The sequence below is a fragment of the Salarias fasciatus genome, chromosome 16 (genome assembly GCF_902148845.1).
Source record: "Salarias fasciatus chromosome 16, fSalaFa1.1, whole genome shotgun sequence".
Lineage (NCBI taxonomy): Eukaryota > Metazoa > Chordata > Actinopteri > Blenniiformes > Blenniidae > Salarias > Salarias fasciatus.
Window position 1 is genome coordinate 22,662,844 of NC_043760.1, and position 24,020 is coordinate 22,686,863.

General features: G+C 42.4%; 1 protein-coding gene across 1 annotated transcript; it reads left to right on the forward strand.

Annotated features, from left to right (window-relative positions):
- The first annotated feature begins 2,355 nt into the window (after positions 1–2,355).
- scn1laa (sodium channel, voltage-gated, type I-like, alpha) lies at positions 2,356–23,166 on the forward strand. The gene is made up of 26 exons (XM_030112778.1): positions 2,356–2,619; positions 3,297–3,415; positions 3,568–3,657; positions 3,756–3,884; positions 4,152–4,243; positions 6,368–6,613; positions 6,939–7,005; positions 7,332–7,473; positions 8,436–8,642; positions 9,214–9,483; positions 10,505–10,876; positions 13,585–13,708; positions 13,811–14,049; positions 14,153–14,326; positions 14,475–14,831; positions 14,996–15,457; positions 16,738–16,888; positions 17,028–17,182; positions 17,574–17,747; positions 17,834–17,956; positions 19,038–19,307; positions 19,390–19,446; positions 19,705–19,842; positions 19,935–20,039; positions 20,129–20,399; positions 20,498–23,166. The coding sequence occupies exons 1-26, from the start codon at positions 2,356–2,358 to the stop codon at positions 21,685–21,687; spliced, it is 5,988 nt and encodes a 1,995-aa protein (XP_029968638.1). The 3' UTR covers positions 21,688–23,166.
- The last annotated feature ends 854 nt before the right edge of the window (positions 23,167–24,020 follow it).

Genomic DNA, 24,020 nt, shown 5'->3' on the forward strand with positions numbered 1-24,020 from the left:
CCACACAAGGCCATGATGCAGACAGGTTGCAGATAAATTGAAGTGGGCCTATTTGAAGCTTCGAAGTGGCGACGCATATCTCAAGCTGTGTATAATGAGTCGGGAACAGATTGACAGGATGCTGCATACCTCTTTAGAGGTGACTCATTGGAGCCTGACCTCGTCGGTCATAATTTATTAAGGCTTCGTTTATTTTATTTATTCTGTGTTGATAATGTTTGTGTTATTTATTGTAAGTCATTATTATAGTGAAGTTTGACTCATATTTTTGTGGAGTAGGCTTAATCTAAAATCATCACAGGTATCTTATAAATGTATTTCATGCAGAATAAATGTAGAATACAGCAGAAGATCGCGAATGGGGGCTGCCTGGCTGGAGGTGGAAACTACCATAGTGTGCATTATGTAACACAAACATGGTGCATCATGACGTAGTAAAACACTTCAGACCATGATTGTGTTTTCTGTTGTACAAGAAAAACTCACAGAGGAATAAAATAGATCCGTTTTATCAATTTAAAAAAGTGTAAAGTTGCACAAGTTTGTTTACCTGTCCATTAATTCACACAGAGCCAATAGTTTAGGTTAGTTTATTGTTTTTATTTGATTCAAGAGGGAAAAAAAGGAAGGAAGAAACACACTCCTCAGTGTGATGATGGACAGGACGGACAGCAGATTTCTCATCACGAAGCGTCGGAGCCGGAGTCTGTCTTGGTCTCCTGTAAGCACCGCTACATGTCATCTGAAGTGGGATCAACAAAACAGCCGTCAATAAACTGTGATATCAAGTCTTTAAGCACTTATGAGTGTAAAAAGCATTTTTGGCTTCCTTCCATAAGGGGAAGACAAATTCCTGTGTCCATACCTACCCCACCAGAGCAGGTCAGTCAGGTATTTAAATAGCAAAAAAAAACATATATATATATATTTTTTTATATATTTTCAAAAATTGAAAAGGTCAAATGTGAAATTTAAATGCAACAGCATCTTTGTGCACAACAAAAAAGAAAGTCCTTTGACTGCTTCAATGCTTAACTTTCTCAAATATGTCAGACATATGTCTGAATACTAAAGACCTCGTGACGACTGACGTTTGAAGTGATAAATCTTATCTCGTACTCGTGGCACCTATTAGTGGGCTGGACGTATTAGACAGCCGGTGGACATATTGTCCTTAAAGTCGATTTGACAGAACCAAGACAAATGCACAGAGGAAGTATTTAATGTCGTTTCCATAGATCAAATTAGCATGACTGGATGACTGGGATAGAGAAAGATCAAAAAGTGGCCGAGGTCAGAAGAAGCCATGAACTGGCGTCAGTGTCACACAACAGCCGAAGCTCATTGATGCATGCGGTCACATGAAGGTCCCCGCCTCACGGCTTGAACCACTTCAAGGATCCGCTGCTCGGTTTTGTGCAGTCAGGACTGTTCCACGGTAAAACTGGGACTGCCGCAGTGTCAGCCAAGTGGATATAATCGGCTGTGTTCATGAAAAAAAAAAGTAATAGTTTAGTTTTCCCTCGTCACTGGCACTCCCTCCGCCGCTGCAATTACGTCACGCGCAGCTCAGCGCCGAGGACAGTTGATTGACCGCTGAGTTTGTGATTGATTTCTCGCATGTGATTTATCGCCGCACAACGTGTGGAAGTATCCTCTTAGACTGTTGCTTTCGGATGGGGCTGATCTGAACTCTTCGTGGTAGGGAACCTAAAGAGACGCACTGCAGTCTGTAGTGCATCCATATTTAATACCGCATAGGTCTTCCTAACACATCATAGCAGTCAGGTCTATTAGTTGGATGGATCTTTTTTCCTCCCAATGCCCTGTCACAGCCTCTGAGGGAAGAGCAGACTATTTCCATTTTGAGGGATGGCGGAGGGGTCCAAGAATTTCACCTGGAATTGATCATTGTCATGTCAGAGCTTAATTTTGCCCACCGGCAGGCAGATAATTAGATCTAATTTTATCACGGCGAGAAGGAGTCCACATGCGTGGCAGCCATTTCTTCTCTCTTTATAGCTTTTCTCTTCCTGAAGTGGTCACGTACTAAAGCGAAGAAACAATCACTGTCTTGAAATAGCTGTCAAGTCACACAGTCACAGATTTTGTTAGTCAAAATGTGTTCGATGATCAGCTATAGGGAAATAAGCACATACTTAGGCTACATGATGGGCTGGCAACCTGCTCTGAGGAGAATATTCAGGAAATTTCTTCTGGTGCCAGAATGAAAACAATATAGGAGCCCTCTTTAAACTACGATTGACCTCTGCCGGGACGTTTCTCTGTTCTGACTCTCCAGGCCTGTCTCATGTTGGAGGCTAGCTGCTCACTCTGAAGGTGCAGGATGAAAAGATGGAACAGCTGCTTGTGCCACCTGGTCCAGACAGCTTCCGACCTTTCAGTCGTGAGTCCCTCAAAGCCATCGAGAAGAGGATCGCTGAGGAGAATGCCAAGAAGCCAAAGGGAGAGAAGAAAAAACGACAGGATGACAATAAGCTCAAACCGAGCCGTGACCTGGAGGCGGGCAAATCACTCCCTCTGCTGTATGGGGACGTTCCGAAAGGCATGGTGTCGAGACCGCTGGAGGACCTGGATCATTACTACCGTAATCAGAAAGTATGTTCGCTTCATTTTCCACATGAAAACACAAGATTCAAACTTACATTTTTGGTGCAAAGTTCTTTGATTGATTTATTGATTGGTTAACTGATGTTAACAGAGTTCACTTAGTTCTCATCATATGATCTTTCAGTGGCTTGCAAGTGTGTTCATACTCATACACTGTCCTGCTGGAAGGTGAAGCTCCGTCCCAGATTTAAGTCTTTTGGGAACAGGAACAGGTTTTCCTTTGAGATTGCTTTTAATTTAGCTCCATCGATCTCCCCATCAACTGTAACCACCCTCCCTGTCTCTCCTGAAGAAAAGCGTCCCCACAACATGATGCTGCCACCACTGTGTTTCACGACAGGGATGGTGTGTTCCCAATAAAATACATTTACATTTGTGATGTGACGACATGTGGAAAAGTTCAAGGGGTATGAATACATTTGCAAGCCAATTAATGGGTTTACTTTTAGGTGGGCATTATTTGCATTTTCATGTTTTGGTACAAACATTAAATAGTAACAAACAAAGTTAAAAGAGGGACATCTCTATAGTTATTGATGTACAAAGTAGAACAAAACTACTCTGTATGATGAGTAGCTGGAAGTAAGACTTGATTTTATGATGGATCATAATGAGATCTGCAAGTTAGCCACAGAGCATAATTATATTTTCTCTTTTCCGCTCAGACTTTCATAGTATTGAATAAAGGGAAGTTCATTTTTCGCTTCAATGCCGCTCCTGCCTTGTACCTCCTGAGCCCCTTCAACCCGATTAGGAGAATATCAATTATGATTCTGGTACACTCATATCCTTTAATCCAAGTGATAAGTATAGCATCTGTTTTGTTTTTGATCCTATAATGCAGTACTTGGGTCATATGTGAACTTTGTTAGTGTTGTTGCAGTGTAATTTATTATATTTGTGAAAAAAAGTGTCTTCCTTGACAACTGAATGCAAATTGTTCAACTTGGTGATCATGTGCACTATCCTCGCCAACTGTGCATTTATGACTCTGAGTCAGCCGCCTGATTGGACGAAGAATGTAGAGTAAGTTATTCAACAAACTCATTCAATCGTGCACGTTTTATCAGAAGCGTGCTGTTTGAGCAAAACACCAGACTAAAAGCTGTTTCCTTTCCCACCAGGTACATATTTACTGGAATCTACACCTTTGAATCCCTAGTGAAAATTTTAGCTCGGGGTTTCTGTATAGGGAAGTTCACATTTCTGAGGGATCCCTGGAACTGGCTGGATTTCAGTGTCATTGTTATGGCGTGAGTATAGAAATCACAGTTAAACTCAAAGATTTTGATGTGCGCACAAGATGTTAATCAGCATGCTTGTGTTTTACTCATTTTAGGGTTAACAAAGTTTTCTCAAGTAAACACATCTATTGATGTTGCTGAAGGACCATGTGGGATGTTTTCAAACTCTTGCTTTTTTAGTTTTTTACTTAATCCTCTTAAACTGACATGAAACGTTTGCTAGGGAATGTTTTTCAGAGTGTGCTAAAAATTTGTGAAATTGATTCTTTCGTGCAGGTATTTAACGGAATTTGTACCACTTGGAAACTTGTCAGTTCTTCGCACATTCAGAGTGTTAAGAGCCTTGAAAGCCATTTCAGTCATCCCAGGTGAGCAGTGCAGACTGGTGTTTGTTTGTGACACTACAAGAATACATGGACGTGACCACTAAGAAATATGAACAGAGGAGATACGCAATAACTGTTGTATAGGTGTGTGTTGTGTGTGTGTGTGTGTGTGTGTGTGTGTGTGTGTGCGTGCGTGTGTGCGCCCGCGCGTGCGTGCATTGATTTTGGTAATTTTTTCACTTCAGATTCTGACTGTGAGAAAGCAATCAAAGTCATGACTGTAACTACGGTTCTATGAATCCCAACCGACCGCCTTCTGGTGGTGCTGAAAGCACTGAATTTTCACTTTTCGCATGCGCAGTTTGTGTATGCATACCAGCAATGTCGCCTGTGACCCCTGGATGACCCTAGAAATATAATGAGTTCCGGTGTCACTGCAGGTTCGGCTCCTACAGGATCTTCTCATGTGATCACGCGGGTTGTGAGTGACAGAGCACTCTGGCGGTCATTCAGGATTCATAGAACCGTAGTTACATGGGTAAATTTCGTTCTTTTGCATCCCTACTGACCGCCAGATGGTGGTGCTGAAATCACTGAATGATGCATCCCAACTTAGTCACAAGTAATCCCAGAGACCAACCTCACTGAGAAGCTTCTGCAGAGCCAAGGACAACACCCGGTGGATGGGGACGGGTAAAACTGAGTATTCGCCTCAGGGTGGAGCAAGTTGTGCGCACAGTTCTGGTAGAGTGGCAGCACAAACCCAATGGTTGGGTGGTTCTCTACCTGATAAGAATTTCAAATGGTATCCATGATCAACCTACTTGAAGAGAGCAGAGCCTCCATCAGGGCCTCCATAACAGACCAAAGGCTGTCCGGAGGTACGAATTCCCGTGGTAGCGTCAGTATAGCATCCCAGGGCTCTCAGTGGGTACAAGAGTTCCGTCCTGTCTTAAGGAACGCTTGACGGAGCGCCATATCGTACGAGCCTTAAAGGCTGAATAGACTGAAGACCCAGCAGCACCATTGGGAAAAGGACAACGTTCGGAAATAGAGTGGCACCGCTAACATGTTTCGCCAAGGTATTGGCTAGCAAAAATGTACTCTTGAGTGGCACTGACTGTAACCAAGGGCTCTCGGGGAGGCTGCCACAGGCCCTCCAGCACTCAGTGCAGGTCCCATGTTGGAGTCAGTGGGGCTCTCGGAGGGGTGTGAAGCTTCAGAGCCCCCTTCACAAAACCTGACACCAGGTCGTGGCTCCCAACTGTACCATTTGCGATTCTGTCATGCCGGGCTGATATTGCTGCCACATACACCTTCAAGGTAGATGGAAGGGGGGGGGGGGGGGGGGGGGGGGGGGGGGGGGGGGGGGGGGGGGGGGGGTGACTTCCCTCAATTTCCCGTGGCCCAAGCTGACACTGAGAGCGCCACTCACCAGACAAGATCAGGAGGAAGGGGCACCAACTCAGCCTTCACCAGCAACGACTGAAGCTAACAGCAACAGTACAGCTAACAACAACAGTGGGCTACAGCTAACAGCCACGGTCGCCCCCCACAAGCCCGGGAAGCACAATAGGGGGCAACGGGTACTACCCAGCACCAGTCGTGTCATTAACAGACAGGATTGGCACTAGACAATAGACACTAGGTACCAATAGGTTAGGGGGAGAGCACACGTACACCGGCAGCTAACAACACCGGCAGCTAGCCAAGCTAACACCCACCATCTGCCATGGTGGGGCAGATGGTGGGTGCTCTGACTGACAGTCGCAAGGCTGTCAGCGACACAGTGTGATGCTGAACAGACTAGTCCTATAATCTTCAAGCTGTACTCAGCTGTATGCGAGCTACACGCAAGAAAAAAGAGGAGCCGAACCTGTGGTGACACCGAAGCTTACTATCTTTCTAGGGTCACCCAAGGGTCACAGGTGACATTGTAGGTGTGCATACTTAAACTGCGCATGTGCGAAAGGAACATTAACTGCTTACAGCACTGCGCTCTGGCAGTCAGTAGGGATGAAATAGAATGATAACCTCAGTGGAGCACTCCGAAAGATATTGCTCACAAGATGGACATTGACTTACTATTGTTTGCAAATGTCTGCTGCTAATTTTCACGGTGTCCTTCCGGCTACTTGAATTGATAATTGATTTTGTGTCTGGTAGGCCTGAAGACTATTGTTGGAGCACTGTTCCAGTCAGTGAAGAAACTGGCAGATGTAATGATCCTCACCGTCTTCTGCTTGAGCGTCTTTGCACTAGTGGGGCTACAGCTCTTCATGGGCCATTTGAAGAACAAGTGCATAATGGACCCATATTTAAATTTCACCGCAAAAAATGAATCAGATACCATGAATGCAACAAATGCAAATGCCAGCCAGTTCAACTGGACAGAGTTTGTACTCGATAAGAGTGAGTACTTGATTATTCTCTGTTCTGTTTTGAGTTGGCCCCAGCCTCATCTCTTCTTTGTGATAAACACTGCTAAAAAAAAAACTGTATAAATTACATTTTTAGATATGATGTGTTTTGGACTTATTAATATGAATAAAACTATTGAGAATTCACTGTTTATAGCTGTTTTTATCTGTCAGAGCTAAATCTGTGAATAATTCAGTGTATTGATTGCATTTTCAGGCCTCTCAAAAATGTGTTCTCCAAGTGTGTAATTGCATATATTGTTTAGATCCATAGCATACACTGAATTAAAACTTTGTTTCTCTTCTTCCCCTGTCAGAACACCATTATTATCTCCCTGACAAACCCAAAGATCCATTGCTCTGTGGAAATAGCAGTGAAGCCGGGTAAGTCAGCAATGTCCTGCCTACTGGAGCAGTGTTTCCCAGCCTGGGGTTTGGGACCCCCTGGGGAGGACACAACAGAGGGGAGGCAGTTAGCAATATATGACTTGTACTGTACGTGTCAAAAAATAACTATATTAGACTTTCTAGAACGTCAAGCAGCCCAGTGATTCCATTCTGTAACAGAGGGTGTGCTTCACTGTAATGTTTTATCAAGTCAAAGGGCAGAGCGGTGGAAATCACTCGACCACAGAACTTGGATATTACTCATAGTTTTGCTGTGAGCACCAAAAGTCTTCTGAGCTCAATCAGCCTTTTGTTTCACGCAGGCAGTGTCCAGAGGGGTACCTTTGCATCCCGATCGGAAGGAACCCAGACTATGGCTACACCAGCTTCGACTCCTTTGGTTGGGCTTTCCTTTCTCTCTTTAGACTGATGACCCAGGATTACTGGGAAAACCTTTACCAGCAGGTGGGCAATGGCAAAATACAAGGGATGTGCATCAATTCACATATATACGATTTCTCAAACTAGTGATCGCATAATTTATTGTGTCATAAAGTGACTCAATAAAATCCATATTTTTGCCGCTATTGGCTTTTTCAGTCAGGTTAATGACTTGTAAGTAATGCAATTTGAAATCTCACAAGGGTCATTATAATGGTCAGTGTCATTCAGTGATTATATGCAGAGAAAATATTTACCCTTATACTATATGGTACCGGACCCTGTATTTAGGAGGACTGCTCTGCTAAACACATAACCAGGCGCTCCCCTTTGTGTTGACGATGTGCATTCTTCCTCCACAATATTAGTATTAAAGAGAATATTCAGAACATCCTGATCAAACAAGCCTCTCAGTGCCGTGCAGGTGCATCTTGTTCCTACAAAAAAAAAAAAGATTAATGGTACTGAAGCTTAAGCAAACACAGCTTGAGTAGCTTTAAAAAAAAAGGCAAATAGGTGTCCTATGAATAGATCACAGCTTAACATTGTTATATCAACAAGTAAAGCAAACAGTAATATAGCCACGCTTCCATGAGCAAACATTTTTAGCCCCATTTATAATTGGGAAGCCGGATCTCTGGGGAATTCCATACATAACCTCATCAGGTTATGGAATAGATGTAGAAAGACTTCCCAGTTAAAGTCTAATTCAGTAAAAGTCAATTTTAAAAGAAAGAGAAGACTTTTTGTAATCATTGCATTTTTTTTATTTGTATTACATCATTTTGTGTAAATCTGGTTCTGAGCTGATTTGATTTATTTAAATTAATTTAAATCAATGACTGAAGTTCTTGTCAACTGCAAAGTATCAATAAAATGAACACGGAACAGAGGGCTGGATGGAGGTAGATATGGATGCTTGGACAAAAAAAAGCAGCACATTGTTGAGTATAAAAGTAACAGAAAATTGTTTGTTTTCATTCCAGACTCTGCGGGCTGCCGGGAAACCCTACATGATCTTTTTTGTACTGGTGATATTCCTGGGTTCCTTTTATCTGGTCAACCTGATCTTGGCTGTGGTGGCGATGGCCTACGAGGAGCAGAGCCAGGCAACGCTGCAGGAAGCTAAAGAGAAGGAAGAAGAGTTTCAGGCCATGCTTGACCAGCTGAAACGGCAGCAAGAGGAAGCTCAGGTTCTCTCATTCATTACAAGATCTGACTCCGGTCAAGCATGGCTGCGTCATCTTTTTATTTTAGGGTTTGAAATTGGGGATTTAATTTCACCTCCATGCATTTGAACACAAAAATGAGTCACATCCCATTTTCTCTTGACAAAAAATGTGAAAGTTTGCTCGATCACAGCCATTTTTCCTTGTTGATTCGGTGTGTCACAACTCAATTTTCCAACTGTATTTCCTGTTTGTTAATAGTTTAAAAGGTGGTTTTTATACCTCAATTATTTAATGATATTTTTATCTTCTATTTAGCCTTGATTAATTGCACACTGTGTGATTATAAACCTGCATTACACATCTGAGAATGATAAACTCCAGAAAACACGTGCAGGGTTTGGTATTTTGATGTCTTTTTACAAATAATAACTCACGCCTTATGTAGTCCCTCTGTGATTGTAAGATTGACAAAAATCCATCCTAAATGCACCTCAGACCAAGAGCATTCCCATTTAACCTGTAAAATGTGAAAAAGAAAAGAAAACCTCTCTCACCATGGTTTCCCCATCCTTTTCCTCTCTTCCCATTGCAGGCAGCAGAAGCTGCAGCCATAGCAGACGGCCGGAGGGTCAGTGACAAAGGTGGCGGCACTGAAAGTTCCTCTGACGCGTCCAAGCTGAGCTCGAAAAGCGCCAAAGAGAGACGGAACAGACGACGAAAAAAGAAGGAGGACGAGGGAAAGGGGGGCGATGAAAAATTCCCTAAATCTGAATCGCAGGACAATTTAAAGAGGACACACTGCCGCTTCTCCGTGGACGCAAACGTGCTCAACTATGACATGAAATGCTCGTCCATGCACCAGGTATGAAGACAGAATAGTTAACTTCCTATTGGGAAGTTTTTCCTGAATGTTCAGCTTTCAGTTTCACCTGTTTAAATGTCACTAAATTACAAAGTAATACACTGGCATAATCTATAAGCCTTAATATTAAGCAATATTATTTGCACTTTTATTACCTTAACTGAAAAGTCTTTAAAAAAAACACACTAATTCATCAAAACTAATCTGGCATCAGATGTTGTCATGTGGCTGAAAAGTGCATAATAAAACTAATATTTTTATCAGGATAAATCAGAGCTCTGGTTTGTTTTCATCACATTTGGATTTGGATTTGAAATCCAAACTAAATGCCTTAAGCACGCCTTCAACTGTATGCAGTGTTTTGAATAAATGGCAGGCTTTTGCCTGAGCCGGATTATAAAATCATCAAAAGTGGGTTTAAATGAACGGTGTGAACAGTAAGCATTGTTGCAATTGTTGCATTTGAGGATTTTGTTCATGTTTGATATTTATTGCGTTATTATTGTTGGGGTGTTTTTTTATGTGATGTGATTCATGCAAATTCAACATTTTAATGCTGCGATATCGCTGATTTTTTTGTTTTTTTCATCATTGCCATCATCACCATCCTCATCTTCATCCTCATCTTCATCATCATCATCATCATCATCATAATCATCATCTTTCTCTTCTTCTTCTTCTTTGACTGCTTCCTGTGTTCCTCCATTGCCAGTCGTCATCGGATGCTTTTTAAACTGTGCTAATCTGTCTTTTTTACATCAATTACCATCTTTATGAAAGTCTTCATCAGCATCATCCCGCTCATCTTTTTCTTCTTCATCGTCTTGATCTTTACCAGATCATCATTTTTAACATTCGCATTTATTATGCTTTTAGTTCTATATTTATTTAATCATCATGCTGTTTTTCTCAGCATATAGCTCTCTTTTTTTTGTTCTTTCTGTGCCTATGAAGATCATTTTCATCAGTGTTCCTCGCTCTTGCATTCAGCATGTATCATGAGAATATCTTTCTTTCCTAGTCCTTTCTGAGTTTTCGTGGGCCCCTCTTCTCATCCAGACGGAACAGTAAAACCAGCGTTTTCAGTTTTCGAAGCCAAGCACCGGACGCGCGCTCAGAAAACGAGTTTGCAGACGATGAGAACAGCATTTTTGAGGACAGCCTGAGTCGAAGGGGGTCTTTCTTCCTTCCCCAAAGACGTGACCGACACAGCAGCAGTATGAGCCAGTGCAGCTTCTTGCCACATCTCCTTCTTCAACCCAAAGGGCTCATGCACAGCTCTGTAGACCGCAATGGGATTGTCTCTCTCGTGGGCGGGAACTCCCTCCCATCATCGCCTCTGGGGCTTCAGCCGCCTAAAGTGATGATAGATATGGCCTCCACTGGAGACAATGTAAGAAAGGGTTGTCTCCCCACAGCTGCCCTTTTTCGTTTGCTTATAGCCATGTTTGTGTCAAACGATTTCTCTTCATTTCATGTCACATTTTGCACACAGACCACATAACATACATTAGAATGGCACTTCTGGTGTTGTGTCTGATTATTTTCAAAAAGCAAGGCAAAAATTCACGAATTTCATACAGGCTACAGGCATAATGCGGCCTGCCTTATGGTCCAATCTGGCCCCTCTGATGACTTTGTTAAAGTGATGCAACTGGAAAAGCTACCTACCTTATTTTCAGAGAAGTAGCATTGGTTGAATTTGTAAATTTAAGCTGATTGAGAACCATGGAAACTGAGAAATCTGAGGAACAAGAGTTTTTGTCTGCGTTAGTTTGAAAATAATCACTAGGTAGGATCGCAGGTAGAATTTTAGTAAATTTGCAAGAGTTGTCAAATAAAGCACAAAGTCAAGTAATTCATTGCAGTTTCAGATAAAATTTAACAATATTTCAGCTCATTTTTCACCAGTAAGCATTGAAAAAAAAGTTTTTTTTTTAATTAAAGGGTGTGGAAGTGAGGAAAGATGAGACAGACGGAGGAGTTAAATCAATCCTTTTATGACTTCTAACAGTATCACCATACAACACACTCAGCTCTCACATCCTTAACTTCCTGATTTAGCCCTTCTCCATCATCTAACAGACCCCCCTTAACTCATTCTGATGAACATTCAGAAATTGGCATTAAGCCCCAACATAGAAGAAAATAAAATTCAGCAACCACTGGTAACCCCCGTGTACAGACAGTTTATTTAGTCTTGTTTGCGAGATCTGACCATCCAACCACACCAACTGCACTGAACAGTCACAGGGATAGGTTCAGGCAACAGCACCAGACTTAAGGCAAGTGCCGGGGTAAGGTCTTAGTCACTTTCACCCACCTCTCTGGCATGACACGGGCAGTCTTCAAGCAGTCCACCGAAACCTGCAACTGTTTACCTCCTAGGTGCATGATAAAGTTCTTGAGCTCTGACTCCAGGCCATGAAAGGGGCCATTATGCGGTGGTTACTGTGGAGAACAGCGGGCATAATAGCTGCCTAATAACCACTTAGGTGGCAGCCATCAGGTCCTTCGTAATATAAGACCAGTGGAGGCAGTTATGAGTGGGAACCGAGACTTAAACATGGGCTACCTCCTTGAGAACCAGCCGACAGGCAGCAACCAACCAGGGATCAGGAGCCTTTAGCAGGAACTCCCTGGGCACCTGCGGCGGTTGAGCAAAATCAAGCTCAGTAGAAGAAGACTGAAGGTCTTCCTCTGGGGCCGAGCACAGATCCAGTTGATCCAGCCATGGAGGTATTTGTGGCATACGAAACCAGGAAACTCCCGACCTTTGAGCAAAAATCCAAATTGACATAGAGCAAGAAAAAGCTTTCGCTGTCAAACGAGCTATTTCCTCTCATTGTCATGCAAGTGTTGACTGAAGAAAGCAAGAGGCCACCAGACTCCAACGAGAAACTGTTGAGTTTCAGTCTGAGGGATCTGTGGTGAGCACCATTGGTGCTACTGAGGATGGATCTACCAGCATAGGTTTGTTGGAGAGCACAGCCTTGACCTCCTCAAATGCCAGGATCCTTTCTGAGGACCAGTCCAAGCAAAAAGGATCCTATTGATATTTTCTGCCATTTAAGACCTTATATGGGGGCCACATCAGGTGAGCCGAGTGTACAATAAAGCAGTTGTAGAAATTCATCTTATTGAGGAATTCTTACAGACTTGATGGTTTGGGGCCGCAGAAAAGCAACAGTTGCTTCCATCTTAGCTGGAAATCATTCCAAACACAGCCTAAACTGTGACCACTTGAAAGTACTAAATGTTATCCACAATGAACCCCAGGAGGTGAAACTGGGCTTCGATATGTTGAAGCCACAGCTCGGGATCATGCTGCCAAAACTCTGGCAATTTGACAGTAGCAGCATAAACCCTGGGGCCACCGGCTTCTGCACCAGCTGTCATTTGGATGTTGCTAGCCTCTACAGACTCATTGACCTCATCAGGGTCACCAATGTGGATGTGCAGGAAGAGGAGACGGAGAGAGAGAAGTTGATTCTTATATTACTTCCAAGATTGTCGCCATGCATCACACTGTCCTGGTACCCTCTTCACTTCCTTATAAAAAAATTAGATGCAACAAGAATGGCATGAACACACACTAGGCAGAATGGAACACACACCTGAACATGATCAAGACACATTAGAAAGATTTTAAACTAGATAGGACATGAAAAATAAGAGATTAAAGCAAGATGACATGGCCTTAATACACAAAACAAACTTAAATCATCTATTAAACCTCTATAACTCGACATGATACGAATACTAAAAGTCAACGGTGACAGTGTCACCATTAATGAAAAGAAAAGACTCAGCAGTAAAAGCTTAACAGACCTGATTACCTTTCCATCGGTGACCCAGATGATGCCTTCAAAACAACTTCCAAGACACTCTGTGGACACATGGGACAGCTAATGGCATTTATGATAGTCATCAATGTTCAAAAAGTTTGTTTTTTTCATCATACTTTCACTGTCATTTGAAGCTTTGCACTTACAATGTTGCTGGTTTTCTTGTTTTGTTTTACTTTCTCATAAGTGGATTGCTATACTGAAGCACTTTCTCTGCCACAGCTTCGTCTTTGACAGTTGTTTGTCTCTCCAGGCTGACACTACAGAAACAGAGGAGAAACAGGCCACCGGTCCAGAGTTTATGGATTTCCTTGAGGGCCCAGAGATCAGGCCGAGAACTCAGAGCATAGCTAGTGTCATAACCAGCACAATGGAGGGTAGGTATTGTGCACCATGACATTCAAAATGCCACTCCAATCTTGATTATGCATTTGATTTTGAAATTTGTGATTTCTTCTTTTCTTTTCTTCTGTCTGTAGAGCTTGAAGAGTCTAGACAGAAGTGTCATCCTTGCTGGTTCACTGTTGCTGAAAGGTTTCTCATCTGGGAATGTTGTCCAGCTTGGGTAAAGATCAAGCAGGTGGTGAAACTGATTGTGATGGACCCATTTGCGGACCTGACTATCACCATCTGCATTGTTTTAAATACACTCTTCATGGCCATGGAGCATCATCCAATGACAGACGATTTTTCCAAAATGTTGACTGTTGGGAATGTGGTGAGTTCACAGTTTATTCCAGTTTGCTAGTTTAAATTGCAAAAATAGCAGTATATCCTTTTTCAATAATGTCTTGTGTTGTCAATTCTTGTTTGCATTGCAGGTGTTCACGGCCATCTTCACCGCTGAAATGGTCCTCAAGATCATTGCTTTGGATCCGTACTACTACTTTCAGGAGGGATGGAATATTTTTGATGCGGTCATCGTCAGTTTAAGCTTGATTGAGCTCGGCTTGCAGAACATGGTTGGAATGTCTGTCCTGAGATCATTCAGATTGGTGAGTCTGATGAGCCATTTAAATTCCCGCAGTGTTTTTCTTGGATCACGTTCTTCTGTCCACCGCTTCATGTCACGTCATGTCATTTGAAGGAGGTGGGTTTGAGTGGAGTTTTTGAATTCTCTGACTTCCCCTTTTCTCTTTACAGCTCAGAGTGTTCAAGTTAGCCAAGTCTTGGCCTACTCTTAACACACTGATAAAAATAATTGGCAATTCAGTGGGAGCTTTGGGGAACCTGACGCTGGTGTTGGCCATCATTGTCTTCATCTTCGCTGTAGTGGGCATGCAGCTGTTTGGAAAAAGCTACAAGGACTGTGTGTGTAAAATCTCTGACGACTGCACTCTGCCTCGGTGGCACATGAGTGACTTCTTCCATTCATTCCTCATTGTGTTCCGAGTGCTTTGTGGAGAGTGGATAGAGACCATGTGGGACTGCATGGAGGTGGCTGGAATTCCCATGTGCCTCATTGTCTACATGATGGTCATGGTCATTGGAAACCTTGTGGTACATCACATTTTATTTATATTCAATTCAAGATTCAAACACGTCTTACATGTTTATGATTAATATGATAAATAACCATGCAGCTTCATATACACGCCATGTTTTGTCTGATATTTTAAAGTGAAGAGAGTCAAACAGTAGTCTTACGTTTCTTCATCTGATAGGTCCTGAACTTGTTCCTGGCCCTGCTGCTGAGTTCATTCAGCGCGGACAACCTGGTACCAGGAGACGAAGACGGCGACAACAATTTACAGATCGCCATCGCGCGGATTCACAGAGGCATTGCCTTTACCAAGTCACTTCTGCGAAGTGGCTGCAACAGTGTGTGTCTGAGCAAAAAGAAAAAAGGGAAGGGTGAGGACAAATCTCTGGACGAGCTGCACAAAGCTCTGGGACCAAATGGCGTCCCCAATCACATGCTGAAGAATGGCAACGGGGATGTGACTGGAGTTGACAAAACTGGAGACAAGTACATCGTGAACAGCAAGAGTGATGATTCCATGTCTTTTATCTACAATCCCAGTCTGACTGTCACTGTTCCTATCGCTGCTGGAGAGTCTGACTTTGAAAACCTCAACACTGAGGACTTCAGCAGTGCTTCCTCCGAGGCGGCCGCTTTCCAACTGGTAAGGATACGCCTTTGAGATGAAGCCACTTTAAAACCAAAGCTTGACAGTGGTCATTTCAGGATGAAAGTTTATTTTCTGCGATGCATTACAAGGTATCCTGTTTTGTCTGGGGAACTTATCCACAATCTGCAGTCACGTCAATGAGATATGATTATGTGTCATGATGTTTCCCTGAAGATGCCGTATAACCACAACCCCTTGAAACAAGGAGAGGCCGTATAGACAGGAAAATGCTAGTGAGCAGATTGCATTATGTGCCATTTATGTCTGAGTGCTGGGAGGCGGGATCGTCTTCTAATGAGGGTTGTGCTTGACATAATAGAAAACCACATAGAGTGAAAGGATAAAAAAGAAATAACATGAAAATGATCAAATGTGGGTTTTTTTTTAACATGCAACAAACAACATGATTTATGGCAGAGACATTTTATTGGACTGCAGAGGCCCATTTGCATGGGTTCTCCTTCAAAAAAAAAAAAAAAAGGATGATGACAGTGTGGTAGTCAGTAGTGATCTCCTGAGTTGAATATTTAATGTTCCACAGTTTGCACTTGATTTTTCTCAAACAGTCCATCTCACAGAGGCAAGAGGGCAGAGCTGATGCACAAACAGGATCACGCTGACTTTAGTGCATACAGTGTATCTGGGTAACATGCTTACATCATTCCCTGCACTGCATTAGCTGGTCCCAGGGCAGCCGAGTGCTTCTGCATCCTCCAGGAAGACATTCAAGCTGGTCTCCTACCAGCTATTAGGAGACACACCCTGAGAAACCAATAGAACCGAGGGAAGGAGAGATGAGATGGCTACTGTAAAATACTGTCAGCTTTTAAGACACTTTTTTTAATGACATACTTTGTTTGCATTTTAGAGTTCTGCCTAAAGGGAAAAAATGTTCAAATATCTAAAATTCAAGAGTCATCAAGTTGTGCAGGATAAATTGATGTAGGCTAATCATAGTCCAGTTAATGGGAAAACCAGGCAACAACAACAACAACAACAACAACAACTAAAGTGTTCCTTTGCTGTCAAGCTGAGAATGGAGATTTTTGATGTCCTTACAGTGATATAGTATATGATATATACATCTGAATTAATCAAGATTTTAAGTGATTCTTGTGAAATCTTCAGTCCCAGCAATAAACTGGACATACAGCAGACTATCTCTGTGCTTCTTTTGGCATTTTTTGATTTGAGGAATAAATGAAGCACAGTAGCATAGGGGACAGGTGCCAGCCTCTTTCTCATATGCACTTATTGCTCTTTTTCATCTCCAGTCTCACCCTTGTCTGCAGGCCGTAGAAGGTGATGAGGACTTCAGCTCATCTGAGGGCAGCACAGTAGACGGTTTACCTTTTGGAGAAGGAGTAGATTCTGTAGACTTCGAATTGGAAGAAACTATGGATCCCGACCCTTGCTTTCCAGCCGGTGAATACTGCCACATGAACCTATCACAACTTCTTTTTCTTTGTTTCTTTTTTTAACTCATTCTGAAACTTGTACAGCCAACCCCACTCACTGGGGTTGGCTTATGTTTTTTATGGCTCACCTTATGTTTTGTTCTCAGTCTGTGTGCAGAAGTTCAAGTGCTGCCAAGTGAACGTGGAAGTGGGCTGGTGGAAACTGTGGTGGACACTGAGGAAAACCTGTTTTCGAATTGTGGAACACAACTGGTTTGAGAGCTTCATCATCTTCATGATCCTGCTTAGCAGTGGAGCGCTTGTAAGTTTCAGGATTTTTTTTTTTTTCAGCTTTAAGCACCCGATTTGCCTCAAGCTATGTAGCTGATGAATGGACTTAATGAATATAACACACTTTTATTGCATAGTCAGTCTCGTATTGCTTTATATCAGGATCTCACGCTTTTTTTTTTTTTGCCTGCAGCCAACCTCTAAATAAAAAGCTGTGAGCCTTCTCTTTGATATTTGAAGCCAAATACTGGTTGGCACACCCACTGTCACCAAACACAGCAGCTTTTAAAATAAAAGCAATTGGCTTTATATTGGTCTGCTGTAGATTCTAGAAAATTTTAGAGACATCGTTTTCTTTTGGACAGTTCAAACTTTCGGCTGTGATTCAACTAAATACAGTCTGCATTTGTGTTTTTGTCCAGGCGTTTGAAGACGTCTACATTGAGAAGAGGAAGACTGTTAAAATTGTGTTGGAGTTTGCAGACAGAATCTTTACCTACATCTTTATTCTGGAGATGCTGTTGAAGTGGGTCGCGTACGGATTTGCCAAGTATTTTACAAATGCGTGGTGCTGGTTGGACTTCCTCATTGTTGATGTAGGTGAAATATGCTTGTATATATACTAATATACTTTGTGCTTAATGTGACATAAGTATCTGGCGTACGTCTGTGTGTGTTCCAGGTCTCATTAGTCAGCCTCATAGCCAACGCTGTAGGGGTTTCTGATCTCGGCGCCATCAAATCTCTGAGAACCCTGCGAGCCCTGAGGCCCCTGAGGGCCCTGTCACGGTTCGAGGGCATGAGGGTAAAAGTCGCTGTCATTTCTCACAACTTTTCACTGCCAGTTTCCTGCTCCGCATTTAAAAACAATCTCCCTGCATTATAGAAATGCTGAGATCCCAAAATGTCTTGCATGTAATTGAGACAGTCCTCTCCTTCCCGAACCCTTTTTATCCAGCTCGTCTTTAGCCTCCTGGTTATCTTTTGATTTGTGTCATTTTCTTGGTTTTCTTGGTTTGAGAGGTGAACATTACTGCTTTCACTGAAAATGCACGTCCCGACATTTGATAAGAGATTTGAAAGGCATTTTAAATACAAAAACAAAAAAAAAACGTTGAACTCCCAAGAGTGGAGAATGATTTGCCAAAATGTCAAACTGTTCTTTCATGGACTATCCATTCTAAATATTGCTTTAGTGACATCTGATATAATACTTTTTGCTGTGTTATGCACGTGTGATCTGAGCAGAGTGGATGGCTTACATAATTGAGGGGGATAGAGTTGTCGGCAGCTGAAATCAATGTATTGATCAGTTGCGCTACACGTTGCGGTGGTCCAGATCCACAGTGCTGCTTTGCCTCACGTGGTAGCCAGTGGAATCCCTCATTTGCATGCACAGCTTCTCGTCTGCATCAGCAGCACCACATTTGCTTATATTATAATTTTACTGTCCTGGATTTTGTTTGTCGAGTTACTTTATGTGATTTATTCTTTTCTTTATGCTTTATTTATGTTTCTGTTTACAGTAAGCACATTTTGTGGCATTCTTCCTCCTCTACAAGGTGTCCTTTTTCAATGTTCTTTTGAAGTTTTGTTTTTGTTTTGTTTTTTAAATTGAATAGTGCAGCTTTTCGGTCATTGTCTTGCCTACTTTCCCGATTCTCTCCCCATATTGACCTTCGCAGCTTCTGCATCTCACCTGTGCTGTTCGCCGTAGCTCCGCTGGGATCATGCCGAAGCGCATGCTGGCACCGCAACATTCACTCTCGTGTTTTCCTGCTCTCACCGTTCGGTTGGTTGCTTGGTTAGAGTTCAGTGTGTTTGCCGTGCGTCCGCACCCCGTCCCGCCGTGCACATACGCCATGTCTGTGTGTGTCGATGCGCAGGTGGTCGTCAATGCCCTGCTGGGAGCCATTCCCTCCATCTTCAATGTGCTGCTGGTGTGCCTCATCTTCTGGCTCATCTTCAGCATCATGGGAGTCAACCTGTTCGCGGGGAAGTTCTACGGTTGTGTGAACCTAACCACAGAGAAGCACTTCCCTATATCCGAGGTGAAAAACTTCTCCGACTGCAACAAAACGACTAATGCTCAATGGAAGAACATCAGAGTCCACTTTGACAATGTTGGCATGGGTTACCTTGCTCTCCTGCAAGTGGTAAGTGACCGGCACAGAAATGCTCAGTCTTTGTACGTTTATTTTTCTAGACACATTTTTTTCCCTGTATTTTTTCATACAGGCCACTTTCAAGGGCTGGATGGACATCATGTATGCTGCTGTGGACTCTCCAAGCAAGGTGATATATTTTTTGCATTCTGTGATGCCTAAAGTGTGTAATAATTCTGTTAGACTCTAATACCACAGTTAAAGCAAATTGATGAATGTGCATTTCTATGCAAGGTTTGTAGATTTTTTTATCTATTCACACCCTGAGACAACATTATGTGGATCGCTTTGGAGGTGTTTGCACAGTTTTTGTGTTTCGATTGAAGAAACAGAATCAAAACAACTTATCTCGATGGCTCAAATATCTCCATTTCTCTCACAATCACAGCTAGGAGAGCAACCAGAATACGAGGTCAACCTGAAGATGTACGCATATTTTGTTGTTTTTATCATATTTGGAGCCTTCTTCACGCTCAATCTCTTCATTGGTGTCATCATAGATAATTTCAATCAGCAAAAGAAAAAGATAAGTATTACGACTGCCCTGAATATTGCATTTGATATTTTGGCTTGCGTTGGTTTCTTTGTGATTTAACGTACTGTGCATGCACTCTTTACTTAGGAGGCCAGGACATCTTTATGACGGAAGAACAGAAGAAATACTACAATGCCATGAAAAAGCTGGGCTCAAAAAAACCACAAAAACCCATTCCCAGACCAGCGGTATGTCGGATGAATTATAAATCCATTCGTTTTAATGTCTGTGACCTTTTCTTTATGACATCTGAAACATTTGTTTTTATGTATTTCAGAACAAGATTCAAGGATACGTTTTTGACTTCACCACAAGACAAGAGTTTGAAATTGTAATTATGGTTCTCATATCACTGAATATGGTGACCATGATGGTGGAAACGGCTGACCAGTCCAAACACCAGACCAAAGTCCTCGGCGATATCAACATTGTATTCATTGTCATCTTCAGTGGAGAGTGCCTGTTAAAGATGATCTCGCTTCGCCAGTACTATTTCACTAATGGCTGGAATGTGTTTGATTTCATCGTAGTAATTCTCTCAATCATCGGTGGGTTTTACCTGCATTTACTATTTTGCTTTTCATATTGTTGTTTTTTTTTTTCTATCTTCCTCTCTTTTAACATGTTTATTTCTTTTGTCCTTTAGGGATGTCACTCTCGGAGGTGATAAAGACGTATTTTGTTTCGCCAACCTTGTTCAGAGTCATCCGATTGGCTCGGATTGGCCGCATTCTTCGCCTTATCAAAAGTGCCAAAGGAATCCGCACGCTATTGTTTGCCTTGATGATGTCACTTCCTGCCTTGTTCAACATTGGTCTCCTGCTCTTCTTGGTGATGTTCATCTACGCCATCTTCGGCATGTCAAAGTTTGCTTATGTCAAGCGGGAAAGAGGCATTGATGACCTTTTTAATTTTGAGACTTTTGGCAGCAGCATGATCTGCTTGTTCCAGATCACAACCTCCGGAGGTTGGGACCTCCTGTTGTTCCCCATTCTTAACAAAGACGAATGTGACCCCAACTTTGAGCATCCGGGCAGTCTTGTTAAAGGCAACTGTGGGAATCGTCCGTTGGGCATCGCCTTCTTCGTGAGCTACATCATCATCTGTTTCCTCATTGTGGTAAATATGTACATTGCGGTCATCCTGGAGAACTTTGGCGTGGCCACTGAGGAGAGCGCTGACCCGCTGAGTGAGGACGATTTCGAAATGTTTTACGAGGTGTGGGAAAGGTTCGACCCCGGTGCGACACAGTTCATGAAGTACAGTCAGCTGTCAGATTTTGCAGACGAGCTGGACCCGCCCTTACGCATAGCCAAGCCCAACAAGATTGAACTCATCTCGATGGATTTACCGATGGTGAGCGGGGAACGCATCCATTGCCTGGACATCCTGTTCGCGTTCACGAAACGTGTTCTGGGCGAGGGTGGAGAGATGGACATCCTGAGGGCGCAGATGGAGGAGCGCTTCATGGCTTCAAATCCTTCCAAGGTATCTTACGAACCCATCACCACCACCCTCCGCCGGAAACAGGAGGACTTGTCTGCCGTCGTCATCCAGAGAGCTTACAGAGAGCATGTAAAGCAGCATCTAGGAAAGGCCGTCCAGCCGGCGGAAACATCCAGTGTTGACATTCAAAGGAGTGAGGATCACAGTGACAAAGAAGACCTTGTCACGGACAAACTCAAAGAAGATTCTTGTGCCGATAAGGACTTGAGCCCGTCCACGGCTTTGCAACCTTCACCCGACAGCGCCACGACGAATGGTAAAAACAAATATGAAAAGGACAAAAGCGAGAAGGAGGTCGTGACCAAAGATGTGACAGAGGAAGATGAGTGAGCAGAAGTTGAAGATGCAACACAGACTTTTAAACTAATGGCAAAATGTTTACAGCTCTTGAAAGTGACTATGAGACCCGTCGGACTCCACTGACTTGGATAACTATGCCAAACTGACAATGCTTACTTGATTCTAGAGGTCGGTGCCTAAATTGGAAAAGTGGGTCATTCAGGCCTTTGCGCCAAGGATCCACTTGGGGTGTGTGGGGATGGACAGCGTTATTCAAAGTGTTCTGAAAGACACATTAGTTGATGCTTTAACTTCTATTGCAGCTAGTTCTGCTATCCAGTGTCTTGAATTACTGTTATATCACTGACTGTTGTATTACTTAACCTACTTATTTTTCACAAAAACATGTTTGATGTTGTTGCTTTAAGAATTTATAGTTTGATTATTGACTTTTTATACATTTTTTTACTCTTCAAAAGGGGTCGTTCCTTCAGGTACAAAAAGCAGCACAGCGTTAGAGGCTAGCCGAGCTAACTAATTTAGCAGATCTATTAAATCATGCCAGATTATTGGTTGATTAGAGATGTAAATCTGCATGAATGTCTCTCCTTGATTATGCATGCAAGAGTGTACTCTTTTACCCGTGCTCTCTTCGAGTCCGAAATGTTTTATGATGCAAAGTGTAGTCATGACGCGGCTGGTTTCAGTGCTTTACAGCAGCACCACCTGAACCTGCAACCGTCTGAACAAATACAGCCGAGAGTGCTGATTGTTTATCAGTGTCAGAGCTGTAACCTTTGGCAGAAATGCTTTGCACATTGTTGAATCACCGAATCCGTCACACATGTCGTGTCGGTCTCCTGCACTCCACCCATGTAATGTTTAAAACACTGTACAAACTTTTATCAAGGGACTAAACTTTCCAAACTGGAGACTCAGAAAGGTCATTTTCTTAGTATTGTTCCATGGCGATTTGTCTTTGTTGGTATTCTGTAAAGAAATGGTGAATTAAATTGGACAATTGATTCATTCAAAAGAAAGTATACCAGCTATTTTTCAAATAATGGCTAAAGGATTAGATTTCTGTGCTCTCAAAATTGTTGTTTCGCAGTTTAACTTCCATTCCTTTTATTTATCATGACAAACATCTCAGATGGGCGAAACGACGGCTTTCAGCGCTCCGGTGATCTCAAGGACATGGCACCACACATCTCACGTGACCTTCGCTGTTTCCTAATTCTGTTTACATTTTATATTGTTGTCATTTTTCTCGGTTCATCCACTTCCCACGAGGTCCACCCCCAGACTGTGTCACAGCTGCATCTGTCGATCCATGTTATAGGAGTGTAATTCCATCCATGTAACTCTGTTTTGCATGTAATTAAAACGTTCATTACCTATTCTGTACTTTATACATAATGAAAGAATGTTTTGATTACAGACTTTACCATCTTCCAACATTTATATGCATAATGCTTGTGATGTATAACAAACTGCATGAGAGACACTGCTATAATCCATTTCAATGAAAAGCTGAAAGAATAAAGATTACATGTGCATCAAGCATGCCTACAACATTCATTCATTTCAACCTAAAGACAATCATGTATATGATACATCTTAATCTCCTGGATGAGGAATACAGAATATAAACATCGCTCTCGTTTTCAAGATTTTTCTAAACTTGCTTACATTTTGCCTTTAAGATTTTATATTTTTCTTTCAGTGTTTCCTTAGGTGGTTTAACAATTTCAGTCTGTTTTAAATCTTGTTGTATTGTGTCTCTTGTATGTTACATTTTGCAGAAATATTAATTTTGACGGTGCAGAGTCATGTTTTTCTGTTGTTTGATTGAGATGTTCGATTCTTGTTCAAACACCAAAATGAGTGTAATGTGATATGTGTAATAATCGAGTCAGAGAGCTGAGAGCCGGAGAGAAGTGGCGTTCATTCATTAAGCTGCAGCATTTGACAAAGGGTGGGTCAGATCTCACCGTGCGGCAGCAGAGAGCTTCAGCAGGACAAAAAAAATATCTGGAGCTTAGGGAAATAACTTTTCCTTGTGTGGTTTGCCCTTAAGGTTGTTTCCAAAACCCGAATGCCTTGGGAATGAGATTTACAGGAGATATTTTTAACTCCCAGTGCTCCTCTACATTCATTGAGTTTGTTCTGGTATCACTGATGCTATCAACTAAGAGGCGATTCTTGTTTGTTACTAAGTGAATTTAATGATCAAGCAGTAATCTGATTATATTTAAAAAAAAAATGGATGTAAAGTGCTCATGTGTGACTCAGAAGCATGAAGCATCAGCTTTTACAGTAATAAGCTGTAGAAAGCTGTTACAGTGCTGATAGCAAGGAAACCGCAATCGGCATTATGGTCA